At 44.2% G+C, this 14,861-nt stretch overlaps 1 protein-coding gene across 3 annotated transcripts in view; it reads left to right on the top strand.

The window, feature by feature from the left end:
• Positions 1-14,861, top strand: part of fbxl17 (F-box and leucine rich repeat protein 17) — a 558,587-nt gene that overhangs the window by 22,407 nt on the left and 521,319 nt on the right. For all 3 annotated transcript variants that reach the window (XM_033017392.1, XM_033017391.1, XM_033017390.1), the window contains one exon: positions 4,450-4,707. In XM_033017392.1, the coding sequence (XP_032873283.1) occupies positions 4,450-4,707 (258 nt within the window). The remainder of the gene's footprint in view (positions 1-4,449; positions 4,708-14,861) is intronic.

The raw sequence follows: 14,861 nt of genomic DNA, 5'->3' as shown, positions 1-14,861 counted from the left end.
GCTATGTACACGGCAGCCAGCCAGCTAACAGTCGATTGTCCTTTTACTTTGCACTTGTAAGTTCAAGTTTTTGTGTACCTTGCGTGTTGTGACTGTTGGCAGACCAATTTCCCTCCGGGGATGAATAAAGTGTTTATAGTATTGTTACGTTAAACATGATATAAAACATTTTAGACTTGGCAAGAAATGATACCAGGGTTTGATATTTGAACACATGAACATAATAGTTAGTCTCAAACTGAAGGTGTCTTTTTTTTCAGTGCCAAAGGCATTCTTTACTTTAATGTTTGTAGACTATTTCAAGGAAACTGCTAAAGCTGAGAGAAATTGTCAGTTGGAGCATTTTTCCAGCATAAACAATTTTATGATTTTAAGAATTAGATAATTACTACTCTTTCAAAAACGATTTCCTCTTGCACAATTTTGTGCTTTATCTGGTTAAATATTATTTGGATTGTTGGTTTGTAGATGCATAGAACTGCAGATGCTGGGTCACAAAAAAGGACACGGTGCTGAGTAACTCAAAGAGTCAGGCAGCATCTCTGGAGAACATGGGTAGGTGATGATTCAGGTGGGAAGTCGTCACAATCAATGTTCTCCAGAAATGCTGCTTGACCTGATGAGTTACTCCAATACTTTCTGTCCGTTTTTGGATTGTTACTTTACTGTTCGAATTCTAAAATCTTCTTGATGGATTTCTAAAATATGTGCTATGTTGTGTTCCTTTCTGGTTTGAGTCTGAAATTGAGTTGAAATTGAGTTGAAAGTTAAAAAACAGCCCGATTTCTTCAAACTCGCCCATTTCGAGAAAAGAAATTCTGAATGACGTCACAATGCACTCACAAGGAAGGACGGCTCACTCCGGGAGGGTGGGGCACTCCAGCGCTCCAACGGCAGTTCGCAAAGCACGACAGGCCACTCGGGGCGGGAGGGGCACTCCAGCGCTTCAACGGCAGTTTCCACATTTTAAAGCGCTTGCATTTAAAAACAACGTTGCCATTGTTCACTCTTCCAACCGCTCTTCCACAACGTTCTTCAAATCCTCTCAAGACAGTCAGGTGAAGGTGCAGTTCAGAGCTGACTGCTTCATTCTGACTTCGCTGACTCTATATTAAAAATACACGGCGATTGGATTGATTAACATTTATTAAATAAAGACTTGCCGATTGTATTGATTAATTGAGATTTCACACTTTAATTAGTCTGCTGCTTTAAAAAAACCCGCCATTTCAGTGCATTTAAAAAAAATATAGATTAACATTTATTTTAAAACACTTGGATTTAAAACAAAAACGATTACTGCTCCGGATCACATGTGAGGGGAGCACAGCTCCACAACCGCACTTCCAGAACATTCTGACTTCGCTGACTGCACTGTATTTAACTATAAGCATTTACTAGACTAAGTGGGACCCGTTGGGTCCCATGTTCACACGGGAGGGCTGGGCCTCCAATGCAATATTCCACCTCTCCACCAATTCCAATATTGGTGGCCAGTGGGGTGGGGGCTTTCTGGAGGGCCAGTATGGACGTTGTGGGCCGAAGGAACTGGTTTCCTGAGGGCTAGTATGGACATTGTGGGCCGAATGGATTATTTGGCTGGCAGCTCAGTCACTCGGGCCTGGTGGGCTGGCAGCTCAGTCACTCGGTCCTGGTGGGCTGGCAGCTCAGTCACTCGGGCCTGGTGGGTTGGCAGCTCAGTCACTCGGGCCTGGTGGGCTGGCAGCTCAGTCACTCGGGCCTGGTGGGCTGGCAGCTCAGTCACTCGGGCCTGGTGGGCTGGCAGCCGACTCACTCACGGCTGGCAGCCGACTCACGGCTGGTGGACCGGCAGTCGACTCACAGCTGGTGGGCTCACACAACACACACACCCTCCATCACACACACACCCTCCATCACAGACACACACTCCTTCTCACAGAGACAAACACTCCATCTCTCACACACACACACACCCTCCATCTCACACACACCCTCCATCTCACACACACCCTCCATCTCGCACACACCCTCCAACTCTCACACACACCCTCCAACTCTCACACACACCCTCCAACTCTCACACACACCCACCATCTCACACACACCCACCATCTCACACACACCCACCATCTCACACCCACCCACCATCTCACACACACCCACACCATCCATCACACACTCTCACAGACTCACACACTACATAAATGTGACAGTAAAACTCTCTTGAATCTACTCACGCGTTTGAGCGCGGCCTCTCCCCTGACCGGGGCTTCCGTAGTAGGCGGGACTTCCGGAATGAGCGCGACATTCAGTTCAAGTAGCCCAACCCTTCAATTCAGTTCAAGCAGCCCAGTGCAGACCAATCCTTCAATTCAGTTCAAGCAGCCCAGTGCAGACCAACCCTTCAATTCAGTTCAAGCATCACAGTGCAGACTCACAGTTCAGTTCACTCACGGCGTAGACTCACAGCTCTGGACTGAACTCTCACTCACGGTCTTCCGGGGTGACTGACTCACGTCCAGCCTCCGGGGCTTTATTCTCCTAGCCCCCCCAGAAGGGGCGTTACCTTCATCATGGTGACTGGCAGGCGAGAAGACCAATCTGCTGATCTCACGATTTAAAAAAAAACATTCATAACTTTTAATATTTCACCGATCGGAAAAAACCTTGGGGCGGTTGGAGGAGAGGAGGATGGTGAGTAAGATGGCGAAAAAAATCATAGCGATATAGGGTAGCATTTTTTCTAAAATTTATTTACAACCTAGACAGGAAGTAGTTAAGATGAGAATTTTAGTAATAGTGTAGATATATTTTTAACATTGCGCGATTCTTTCAATAATACTTGCATTTAAAAAAAATCGCTATTGCATTGATTGACTTTTATTTTAAACTAGTTTCATTTAAAAAAAAACATTTTGTTTTAATCGAGTTGCATTTTAATTTAAAAAAAGAGGGACCGGACCCAATGGGTCCCACTTGGTCTAGTTAAGAATAAAGAGAGCACTGGTGAGCTTACTAATCATAAAGGGACTGGCAGGTTAAGGAAGACCTCCACAGCTGATGACAGAATTCTCTCTATAATAAAGAAAAATCCCCAAGCACCTGTCCGACCGATCAGAAACACGCTTTAGGATTCAGGTGTGAGTTTGTCAATGACCACTGTCCGCAGAAGACTTAATGAACAGAAATATAGAAGCTACACTGCAAGATGCAAACCACTGGTTAGCCACAAAAATAGGATGGCCAGGTTACTGTTTGCCAAGAAGTACTTAAAAGAGGAACCACAGTTCTGGAAAATGGTCTTGTGGACAGATGAGACGAAGATGAACTTATATCAGAGTGATGCCAAGAGCATAGTATGGAGGAGAGAAGGAGCTGCCCAAGATCCAAAGCATACCACATCATCCGTGAAACACGGTGGTGGGGGTGTTATGGCCTGGGCATGTATGGCTGCTGAAGGTACTGGCTTGCTTATCTTCATTGATGATACAACTGCTGATGGAAGTAGCATAATGAATTCTGAAGTGTATAGACACATCCTATCTGCTCAAGTTCAAACAAATGCCTCAAAATTCATTGGCTGGCGGTTCATTCTACAGCAAGACAATGATCCCAAAAATACTGCTAAAGCAACAAAGGAGTTTTTCAAAGCTAAAAAATGGTAAATTCAATCACCCGATCTGAACCCAATTGAGCATGCCTTTTATATGCAGAAGAGTAAACTGAAGGGAACTAGCCCCCAAAACAAGCATAAGCTAAAGATGGCTGCAATACAGGCCTGGCAGAGCATCACCAGATAAGGCACCCAGCAACTGGTGATGTCTATGAATCGAATACTTCAAGCAGTCATTGCTTGCAAAGAATATGCAACAAAATACAAAACATGACTGCTTTCATTTAAGTGACATTGCTGTGTCCCAAACATTATGGTGCCCTGAAATGGGGGGGACTATGTATAAACACTGCTGTAATTTCTACATGGTGAAACCAAAATGTACAAAATATAGCCTTTATTAAAATCTGACAATGTGCACTTTAACCACATGTGATGTTTTCTATTACAAATCTCAAATTGTGGAGTACAGAGGCAAATAAATAAATTGTAGGTCTTTGTCCCAAAAAATATGGAGGGCATTGTAATTAAAGATGTTTCACTGTAATATACTTTCACATGAAAATGGTTGTTCTTTTTCTGTTATGTTTTGTTTTTCTTTGGTTCATGAAGGTGGTTCTTTTAAGCTCTGGGAAAGAAAATCCCAAGATGAAAATTAAACCGATAGTATTTGTTCCTGAAATTGTACTGAACCAGTAATAATCAGATATACAAGAGTATCCTGAGCAAAACACTAAGTGCTTGAGGAAGTTAGTGGGCCAGTCAGCGCCTGAGAGGGAATGGAATGACACCCTAACTTTGATTACGTATATTTAAATTGATTAATCTGATTTTCATTTCTTGTTTATTGACAGATCACCGATGATGTACTCAAGCGAATTGCATCAAAGAACCGAAACAGAATCCAAATTAATATATCTGATTGTCGAAATATCTCTGACACTGGAGTGAGTTCCATAGCAATGCAGAGTCCAGGACTGCAGAAATATATAGCATATCGATGCAAGCAACTTAGTGACATTTCGCTCATTGCAATTGCTTGCCATTGCCCTTTACTGCAGAAAGTGCATGTTGGAAACCAAGATAAGCTAACGGACGAATCTTTACAACAGGTATTTGTTTTATTATTAAGTATTTTATTTGCTATCTCTTTTGAGCTTCTTTGATCTATTAGATGTTCTAAATCTATTTAAGACTGTCCAGGGAATTTTAGAGTATTAGATGAACATGCTCGCAGTATCACAGTCGATTGATTAATAATCAAACAGTATTTCATTCATTTGGGGTTGGATTCACTTGATTAAATTATTTGCAAGCATTTTTATTTTTTAACAATTACTGAGAATAAATGTTTCCAGTCTGCTTCTTCATGAAATGAAAAATACACATTATGGTTGGAAAGATTAAGTTGCATTTGCAGATCAAAGGGGCTGATGTTATTCCTCGAGTCATAACTTCATAGTGATAGGAGCAGAATTAGGCCATTTGGCTCATCATGTCTTCTCCGTCATTCAATCATAGCTGATCTATCTTGCCCTCCTTACCCCATTCTCCTGCCTTCTCCCCATAACCCCTGACACCTGTATTAATCAAGTATCTATCTCTGCCATCAAAAAAATCCATTGACGGCCTCCACAGCCTTTTATGGCAATGAATTCCACAGATTCACCACTCTCTGACTAAAGAAATTCATCGTCATCTTCCTAAAGGAATGTCCTTTAATTCTGAGGCTATGATCTGCGGTCCTAGACACTCCCACCAGTGGAAACATTCTCTTCACATCCACTCTATCCAGGCATTTCACTATTTGGTAAGTTTCGTTGAGGTCTCCCCTCATTTTTCTAAACTCCAGCGAGTAGCAGCTCAGTGCCGTCAAACGCTCATCATATCTTAACCCACTCATTCCTGTGATCATTCTCGTAATCCTCCTCTGCACTCTCTCCAGAGCCAGCACATCCTTCCGCAGATATGGGGCCCAAAATTGCTCACAATACTCCAAATGCGGCCTGACCAGTGCCTTATAGAGCCTCAGCATGACATCCCTATTTTTGTATTCTCGTCCTCTTGAAATAAATGTGTGCATTAAGTTTGCTTTCCGTACTACCAATTTGTCTTGCAAATTAACATTTTGGGAATCCTGCACCTAGTTCCTTTTCACTCCCAATTCCCTTTATAGAATAAAGTGGGTGATGACAACTGATACATGACATGTTAGGTGAATATAGTTGTAGTTTTAGATGTGCTGCCACTTGTGGAGGATTTGGATCGAAGGAAAAAGGATGGAAGTAATAAGCGAGTTCGGTATAGCGACTGCGCATGCCCAGGTCAAAGGTCACTATGCATAAACATTGCTGGAAAGCAGTGGAGCTGTGTACATATACACCTTCATTTCTTCTGTTTTCCAGCTTTGATTCTTCTAGGTAAGAAAATACTGATTTCAAACTATGAATTATTTGTATTTATTGTTCCTTTGTTAAAAGGTAAAATTATTTTGTCGTTTTGCCAGCGCAGAGAAGCAGCGCTAAATCCAGCTCAACTCTGCCTGTTAACCTACAAGCCCTACCTGGACTTACGTGAATGACGGCCCAGGTTTACAGCCCGCGTGGAGAAGCAACACTAGCTCCACGGCTTCGGACTGGTGTCCCGTCAGTCCAGGCAGGGCTCTAGGTTAAACCGGCGAGACAGGCAGAGTTGAGCTGGATTTAGCGCTGCTTCTCCGCGCTGGCTGTAAGCCTGGGCCATCATTCACGTAAGTCCAGGTAGGGCTTGTAGGTTAACAGGCAGAGTTGAGCTGGATTTTGCGTTGTTTCTCTGCGCTGTCTGTGGGCCTGGGGACACCGCTCCCGTCTAACGTTAGGATTGTTTAAAACTCCAAACATTAAGGTAGACACAAAGTGCTGCAGTAACTCAGATGGTCAGGCAGCTTCTCTGGAGTTAAAGGATGGGTGATGTTTTGGGTCGGGACCCTTGTTTGCGTGTGTGTATATGAGAGTGCGTGCGCATGCGCCCGCGGCCGCCAAGAAATTGTGTCCCCATGTTTTGATAGCGATTTCCGTGCCTGTCCTCGGGCACTGTCTGTGTTGAATTTGCACATTCTCCCTGCAAGCGTGTGGATTTCCTCCCACATCTCAAAACGCATTGGCTTTGTAGGTTAATTTGTCTCTGTAAAATTGCCCCTAATGTTTAAGGAGTGGGTGAGGAAAGTGGGATAACTGAACTTGTGTGAATGGGTAGACAAAAATGCTGGAGAAACTCAGCGGGTGAGGCAGCATCTATGGAGCGAAGGAAATAGGCGACGTTTCGGGTCGAGACCCTTCATCAGACTGATGTGAGGGTGGGGGGGGAGGGGGGGCAGGAAGAAGAAAGGAAGAGGCGGAGACAGTGGGGTGAGGGAGAGCTGGGAAGGGGAGGAGAAAGCAGGGACTACCTGAAATTGGAGAAGTCAATGTTCATACCACTGGGGTGTAAACTGCCCAAGCGAAATATGAGGTGCTGCTCCTCCAATTTACGGTGGGCCTCACTCTGGTCATGGAGGAGACCCAGGACAGAAAGGTCGGATTCGGAATGGGAGGGGGAATTGAAGTGCTGAACCACCGGGAGAACCGTCTGAAGAAGGGTTTCGGCCCGAAACGTCGCCTATTTCCTTCGCTCCATAGATGCTGCTGCACCCGCTGAGTTTCCCCAGCAATTTTGTGTACCACCGGGAGATCAGGTTGGTTTTGCGAACCGAGCGGAGGTGTTGAGCGAAGGGATCGCCAAGCCTCCGCTTGGTCTCACCGATGTAGAGCAGCTGACACCTAGAGCAGCGAGTGCAATAGATGAGGTTGGAGGAGGTGCAGGTGAACCTCTGCCGCACCTGGAAAGACTGCTTGGGTCCTTGAATGGAGTCAACGGGGGAGGTAAAGCGACAAGTGTAGCATTTCCTGCGGTTGCAAGGGAAAGTGCCAGTAGAGGGGGTGGTTTGGGTGGGAAGAGACGAATTGACCAGGGAGTTGCGGAGGGAGCGGTCTCCGTGGAAAGCCGACGGGAGGAGATGGGAAGATGTGGCCAGTGGTGGGATCCCGTTGGTAGACAAAAAAGCTGGAGGAAATCAGCGGGTGAGGCATCATCTATGGAGCGAAGGAATAGGCGACGTTCCCGGTCGAGACCCTTCTTCAGACTGGGGGGAGAGGGGTGGGCGGGGAAAAAGAAAGGAGGAGGCGGAGACAGTAGGCTGTGGGAGTGCTGGGAATGGGAGGGGAAGGAGGGAGAAAGCAAGGACTACCTGAAATTGGAGAAGCCAATGTTCATACTGTTGGGGTGTAAACTACCCAAGCGAAATATGAGGTGCTGTTCCTCCAATTCCTCCATGAGGTGCTGTTCCTCTGGCCATGGAAGAGGCCCAGGATGGAAAGGTCAAATTCGGAATGGGGGGGAGGGGGGGGTTGAAGTGCTGAGCCTCCGGGAGATCAGGTTGGTTATTGCGAACCGAGCGGAGGTGTTGTGCGAAGCGATCGCCAAGCCTGCGCTTGGTCTCACCGAGGTTGATCATACGCTGAATAATCCAACCACATTTTTGGAAGTGGAAAGAAATAATAGAAATTGCATTCATTGCAACGTGTAAAAAGAGTTGAGATACTGTATTATAATTTTGCTGCATGTCATTGTGGTATATATCATGTCTTGATTGATGAATATGTTTAGTTTGTGACTTTATTTGAAGCAGAAATAATATGTGAATGCTTCATTGAGCATAATTCCGACTGGCAACTACGCACTTCGTCCGAGCACATTATCGCACACGTCATGCAAGCCGTCTTAAATGACCACCTAAACTGTCATTTAGCAACCTAAAAAGCTGCCTAGGTTGCCCGGCTGGAAACAGAAAAAAAGTTAAGTGAGAGCCCTGCATGTATACTGAAGTAGTTTTGTTTTGCATGCTATCCATTCAGATCAGATAATACTATACGTAAATACAATCAAGCCAAACTCAAGTTCAACAGGTAGAACGAATAGAAAGATACAGAGCAAGAGCACAGAATATAGTTCACACCATTGCCACGCCACACATCTCGTATTGTATGTGACGAATAAACTTGACTTGACTCCATACCAGGATATCCACGATGTCCTCATTCTTCAGGGAACGGGGGTTCCTCTCTTCCATCGTAGATGAGGCCCTCAAATGTGTCTCCTTGGTACCCTGCAGCTTCGCCCTTTCTCCCCTTAGTCGCAACAGGGACTGAGTCCCCCTAGTCCTTACATTTCACCCCATCAGTCCTCTAAACTGTAAACATAAGTACACAACAGGCTTGTGATTCGGTGTTGATTTGCTTGAGAAAGGTAAGGAAATCGTGGAACAAAGGTAGAAAATATAGCTAATGTATAAACCAGTCATGACCTAATTGAAAGACAGAAAAGGGACAAGTTCATGAAGGTGTATTGTCTTTTGATGTAGTGCCCTTGAAATGAGCAATTGGATGGGCAACAATTTCATTGCACTGTTTGAAGATAATATGGAAATTCTTTGGCCTTGACATTTATTTTTGCAAGCAACAATGCAAGAAAATTATCTTAGTTTATGAATAAGAATATCATTGTTGTTTTTGGGACGACAGATGGCACAATGGGCTAAGTGTTCGGCTGGCGACCGGAAGGTGGCCGGTTCGAATCCCGCTTGGAGTGCATACTGTCGTTGTGTCCTTGGGCAAGACACTTCACCCACCTTTGCCTGTGTGTGAATGTGTGTGAATGTGTGTGAGTGATTGGTGGTGGTCGGAGGGGCCGTAGGCACAGAATGGCAGCCACGCTTCCGTCAGTCTGCCCCAGGGCAGCTGTGGCTACAGAAGTAGCTTACCACCACCGAGTGTGACTGAGGAGTGAATGAATAATGCGATGTAAAGCGCCTTGAGTATTAGAAAGGCGCTATATAAATCCCATCCATTATTATTATTATTATTGGGTCCTTGCTCCCCTCACTCGCCAGATGATGCCTCCCAAATTATTAATAGACTGTAGTTCAAGAGTGTTTATCTTACTGGGAAATTATTTTGGCACATCTTGAATTTGTGAAAAGGGTTAAATAAATGCAAATCTTCCTCTCTCCTTTTATGGAAACCCATGGAGCAGGAGTGTTGTGTACTCTGGACACTACTCCATTGATCTCTGTTAATGTGGAAATGAATTAGAATGACACAGGAACATTTATAGCCCTATCAAATCTGGTTTTACAAATAATCAATAATAATTTGATGCTCTTGAGAATTATTTAGAGTACCATAATTCAACGTGTTCAGTGACTTTACTGAGAACTAAGTGCTGTAATCTTGTATAGAAAATTAATTATGGCAAGTGCAGAAATCACTGAGTGAAAGGAATATTTGTCCACTTACTTTATAAAACACATTATGGCTAGAGTAAGAAAAAAGAATCCTTGTTTAAATAAACTAAGAGATTATTTTAATGAACTTTTTAAATCCTTTTTGTAAATCATGGTGATGATTCCAGAATTCACTTGTGTTTTACCGTATTTCTCGGCAATGAGAACGCTATTTTTTACCCAAAATTACATGCGTCTTGGAGGCCGAAGGTTAGGTTGTTAGCCAAGAAAGATTGACGGCTATCCCTCAGCCAAGTCTATCCCTCATTGCTGGCAGCTGATAGGAAGCGGCTGTAAAGTGGGAAGTGGGTGAGCACGGCCTGGGCTGGACAAATTGGCTGGGCCACCAGGTCGGTCTGTCTGTCTCTCTGTCTCTCTCTCTCTCTCTCTCTCTCTCTCTCTGTCTCTCTGTCTCTCTGTCTCTCTGTCTCTCTGTCTCTCTGTCTCTCTGTCTCTCTGTCTCTCTGTCTCTCTGTCTCTCTGTCTCTCTGTCTCTCTGTCTCTCTGTCTCCCTCTCTGTCTCTCTCTCTGTCTCTCTCCCTCTCTCTCCCTCTCTCTCCCTCTCTCTCCCTCTCTCTCCCTCTCTCTCCCTCTCTCTCTCTCTCCCTCTGTCTCCCTCTGTCTCCCTCTGTCTCCCTCTGTCTCCCTCTGTCTCTCTCTCTGTCTGTCTCTCTGTCTGTCTGTCTGTCTGTCTCTCTGTCTGTCTGTCTCTCTGTCTGTCTGTCTCTCTGTCTGTCTGTCTCTCTGTCTGTCTGTCTGTCTCTGTCTGTCTGTCTCTCTGTCTGTCTCTCTGTCTGTCTGTCTCTCTCCCCCCCCCCCCCACCCCCCTTCCTTCCTCTCTCGCGGCTGGGCGCCCAGAGCTGTGGCTATACCGCATCCTGCGCAAAGCCGCCCGCATGGCCGCGCACCTGTGAACACGTTTAAGAAAGAACTGCAGATGCTGGAAAAATCAAAGGTAGACAAAAATGCTGGAGAAACTCAGCAGGTCAGACATGCAAGGATTGCATGAAGCTGCCTCACCCGCTGAGTTTCTCCAGCATTTATATCTACCTTCTGTGAAAACGTGATTTGATGAAACAGTTTTCATCATGCTAACAAGTTGGTCATTTCAAATTCTAATAAATAATTTTGTTACAAAATGTTGCCTCTTGTTACCTCTGGTCTCTTTATTGATGTCTTTAAACCTGAGTCGTGTACTCAGCCTACCTGCCACTCCAAGCTGCCTACCTGCCACTCCAAGCTGGTTAAAATTATCATGAGGGTAAAGGCACATTGGAATATTTGTGCATATGTGCTGCAAAAGCTCTTGCACAGTTGCAGAAATTTAAAAGCTGTCTTTTAAATTAGATGTCTTGCTATTAGCCAATGGGCAATGACATCTTGCCACTTACTTCATTGTTGACATGGATGGAGCGGTTTGAAGTTGTTTTATTTGTGTGGGAGATATAATGTGAACATGATTCAAAGTTGTGTCAAGTTCGTACACACTTAACAAGTTCACATTCAATTTTTCATTTATTGTTACATGCACTAATTGGTACAGTGAAATTTGAGTTACCATACAGCCGTACGAATGAAAAGAACACAACACATAATAGAATTTAACATGAACATCCCCACACAGTGGAATCAACGTTTCCCCCTGTGAGGGAAGGCAATAAAGTTCCTCTTTGTTCACCCGTGGTCGGGGCTTTTGAGACCTCCGTAGCGCCACTACGGCAGCCCGATGTGCAGGCCCTCTCGCCGGGATGATCGGAACTCCGACATTGGAACGGATAAACATTCTCAGTGGCTTAGAGTTTCCGAATTGGCCACTTCTTACTGGAGACCGTGGCTCCTGAAGTCTACAGGCCGAGCTGGGCGGAGATTCAACGCTGGTGACCCTCGGCAAAGGGATCCCATGACTCCGCGATGTTAAAGTCAGCGCCGCCCGCGGCTAGAAGCTCCGCAACCACAGCTCCACGATGTTAAAGCAGCAGGCCCAACACTCCGGAGCTTCAACACAGCGATCCCCGGCGAGGCATCGCCCACTCTGCGATGGTAAATCAGTGCTGCGCCACTGCTGAAGCTCTGGTCGGTCTACAGCAGGAAAGGCTGTGCCAGTTCAGATGGTAGGCCCCGAGTGTGGGGGGCGTGGTGGGGAAACGAAGACGCGACTCGGAGAATAGTTGCATCCTCGACCAGGAAGTGACTGAGAAACGGTTCCCCCTTACCCTCCTCAACATGAAAAGTAGCAATTATTGTCATGATGATCCTTTGGTTTTGAAAGTTAACTAGCGTGGAGCCATATTCTAGCAGTGCTTGTTATACAGCAGCGTTAATTCATTAAACTGGATACGCAGGTGAACACCTTGAAAAATTCTCAAAGATATCAATGAGTAATAAAATCAGCTTTTTGCTGATATTTTGCAATCCATGATATAATTGTAAGTAATAAAACAGTTGGAATGCCATAAAATAGCTGGTTCTGGAAGTACAAAATTATTTCCCATAATATCAATTTTCGTCCCAAAAAAACCCTTGCATTCAATTTTTTCTCCTTACTTATGTGCCTGTCCCACTTAGGCGATTTTTCAGCAGAGTGTGTGTGTGTGACTAACGGCGACTGTCAGAGTGGAACACACACACAATGAGCCAATGAAATTCACCGGCCGACGAGAACGTCTTGAGAACCTTCGACCTCCTGGCAACCCATTAGGACCTGCTGGCGACCCACCTACAGCTTGCAAATTCTCGCTACTCTCCATGGCGGCTTCATTCTAGTCGCTCGTGATTTTTCAACATGTTGAAAAATTCACGGCGACCATAATGAGGCCGCGACTAGTTCCCAGAAACTAGTTCCCACCTTATGACCATGAAGGTGACTCCCCGGCAACCACCCGTGAACATGTGGCGACCATGTGGCGACTGCATAGCATCCTGCAGTCGCCTAAAAAGTCACCTAAGTGGGACAGGCCCATAAACCAGTAGTTCCACTATTGCTCACAGATTCCTTTCTGAGAATAACTATTTTCATCAACATGATGAGTAATGCTTTGAATAACTTTGTGATACCCGATGTTTTCCATATTTTGCTGACAATACTTTCACTTCATTGTCCTTCCAAATCTTTACTGATAGTCCATCCTATTCTTTCATTGTCCAGATTCTTGTGCAGCTTTGTTGGGATCTGCTCGTGCAATGGAACGTGTACCCCAGGATCCCTTTCTCCTCCTGCTCTTATGTTCTTTGACCTGTCCTCCCAATATCATGATCTTTATTACTAAGATTGGCCGGTGCAGCAGGGATGTCACTGATTGTTGCAACAATGTCATACATTTGCCTCCCTGTTGCATATGCTAACAAACCCATCAGCTAGCATAGTAGCACAGAGCCAGGACTGATGGATAACCCCCTCTAGACTCTAGGTGCTGTGAAAACTCATGATGTCTGATCAAAAACAGGCAGGGCAACCTGCTGACAACTACCTCTATCAGATGAATAATCCTCAGTGCTGAATTTCCTTTCTTTTGAGATTGCTGCCATTATAGAAGACATTTGGACTTGTTTATTGTACTATGCTTGTATTTAGCAGTAATTGTGAAACCTGATGGCAGCACTGAAGATTTCTGCAAGATGTAGCCTAGCCTTTGGCTAACCATAATAGTTTAGCTCTCACTTTGTCATTCAGCTGACAATGTGGGAAATTACCCAAGTAGAACAACTTCAATTCAGCTAATTACTTTTCTCTATGTGTTATCTGAATGCACATAGTATTTATTTCAAGATAGATGAACTGGTAGCAGATCTCATAGGTATTTTCAAGATTTGGTTTGTTGGAAGGAACTGCAGATGCTGGTTTAAACCGAAGATAGACACAAAAAGCTGGAGTAACTCAGCGGGACAGCCAGCATCTCTGGAGAGAAGGAATGGGTGACGTTTCGGGTCGAGAACCTACTTCAAGATGTGGTTTCAGTGTGACAAGGACTTGGAATTCAATATTTCAAAATAAGAGAGAAAAAGAATAACATGGTGGGATAGCTTTGTTAAAATGAGGTAAGGAACTGCCACAGTGTTGAGTGCCAATATAAATGCAGTGGATGGTAATGCAGAATTGGTTTGGGTGGAAATAGTTGATTAGTAGGGTAAATAAGACATGGATATGAGCCGTGCTGTGGGCTGTCAAAGTGTTGCTTCGTCTCAGGAAGAAGCATAATCAGGAAATATGAAATGCAGCCAAGAAAGGAGCATGAATCCAAGGGCTGGATGTTCCCTCAGCAGGATGTTCCCCCAGGATGTTCCCTGGATGTTCATTGCTTCAGAATACAGTGTTATTTGTATTTCATTTTCACAATCCATTTGTGGTTCCTGACCTGAAACGCCACCTCTCCATGTTCTCCAGAGATGCTGCCTGACCCGCTTAGTTACTCCAACACTTTGTTTTAAAAAAAAACTGATATATTTATTTGAAATGTTTATGACTTTTTCAGGTCCGATGCTGTTAAAAATGTTGGTTTTAAAAATTGTGTTAGCTTTTATGGTTCATGGACTTATGTTTTTCAACAAATAAAAGTCTTTGAACAGATATATTTAAAATACATCAATTGTAAGTTCTATCATTTATACTTTTGATGCAGCAAAAGTTCATCTTGAGAGAATTGCATTCTAAATATGGTACTTACACAAAACCATTTAAATCAATTTCCATCAATAATTTATCTGTGCAGTGTTTAAACAACCTCTTAAGTGTGAGGTCTGATTGTTATCTTTCTTGCTAATGTTGTGCGAGTTTGATAGCGTAATGCTTACCAATGTATACCATCTTAAAAATTGCTTAAAGTTGATTTAGTGAGCTATGTTCCATAATATTATTTTACGATTAATAATACGAGTTTCCGAGATTGATACCACATCCAATAGTGAGGAGTG

This window comes from Amblyraja radiata, chromosome 3 (genome assembly GCF_010909765.2).
Source record: "Amblyraja radiata isolate CabotCenter1 chromosome 3, sAmbRad1.1.pri, whole genome shotgun sequence".
NCBI lineage: Eukaryota > Metazoa > Chordata > Chondrichthyes > Rajiformes > Rajidae > Amblyraja > Amblyraja radiata.
The sequence above is the reverse complement of the archived record's forward strand: the minus strand, read 5'-3'. Positions and strand labels throughout refer to the sequence as shown.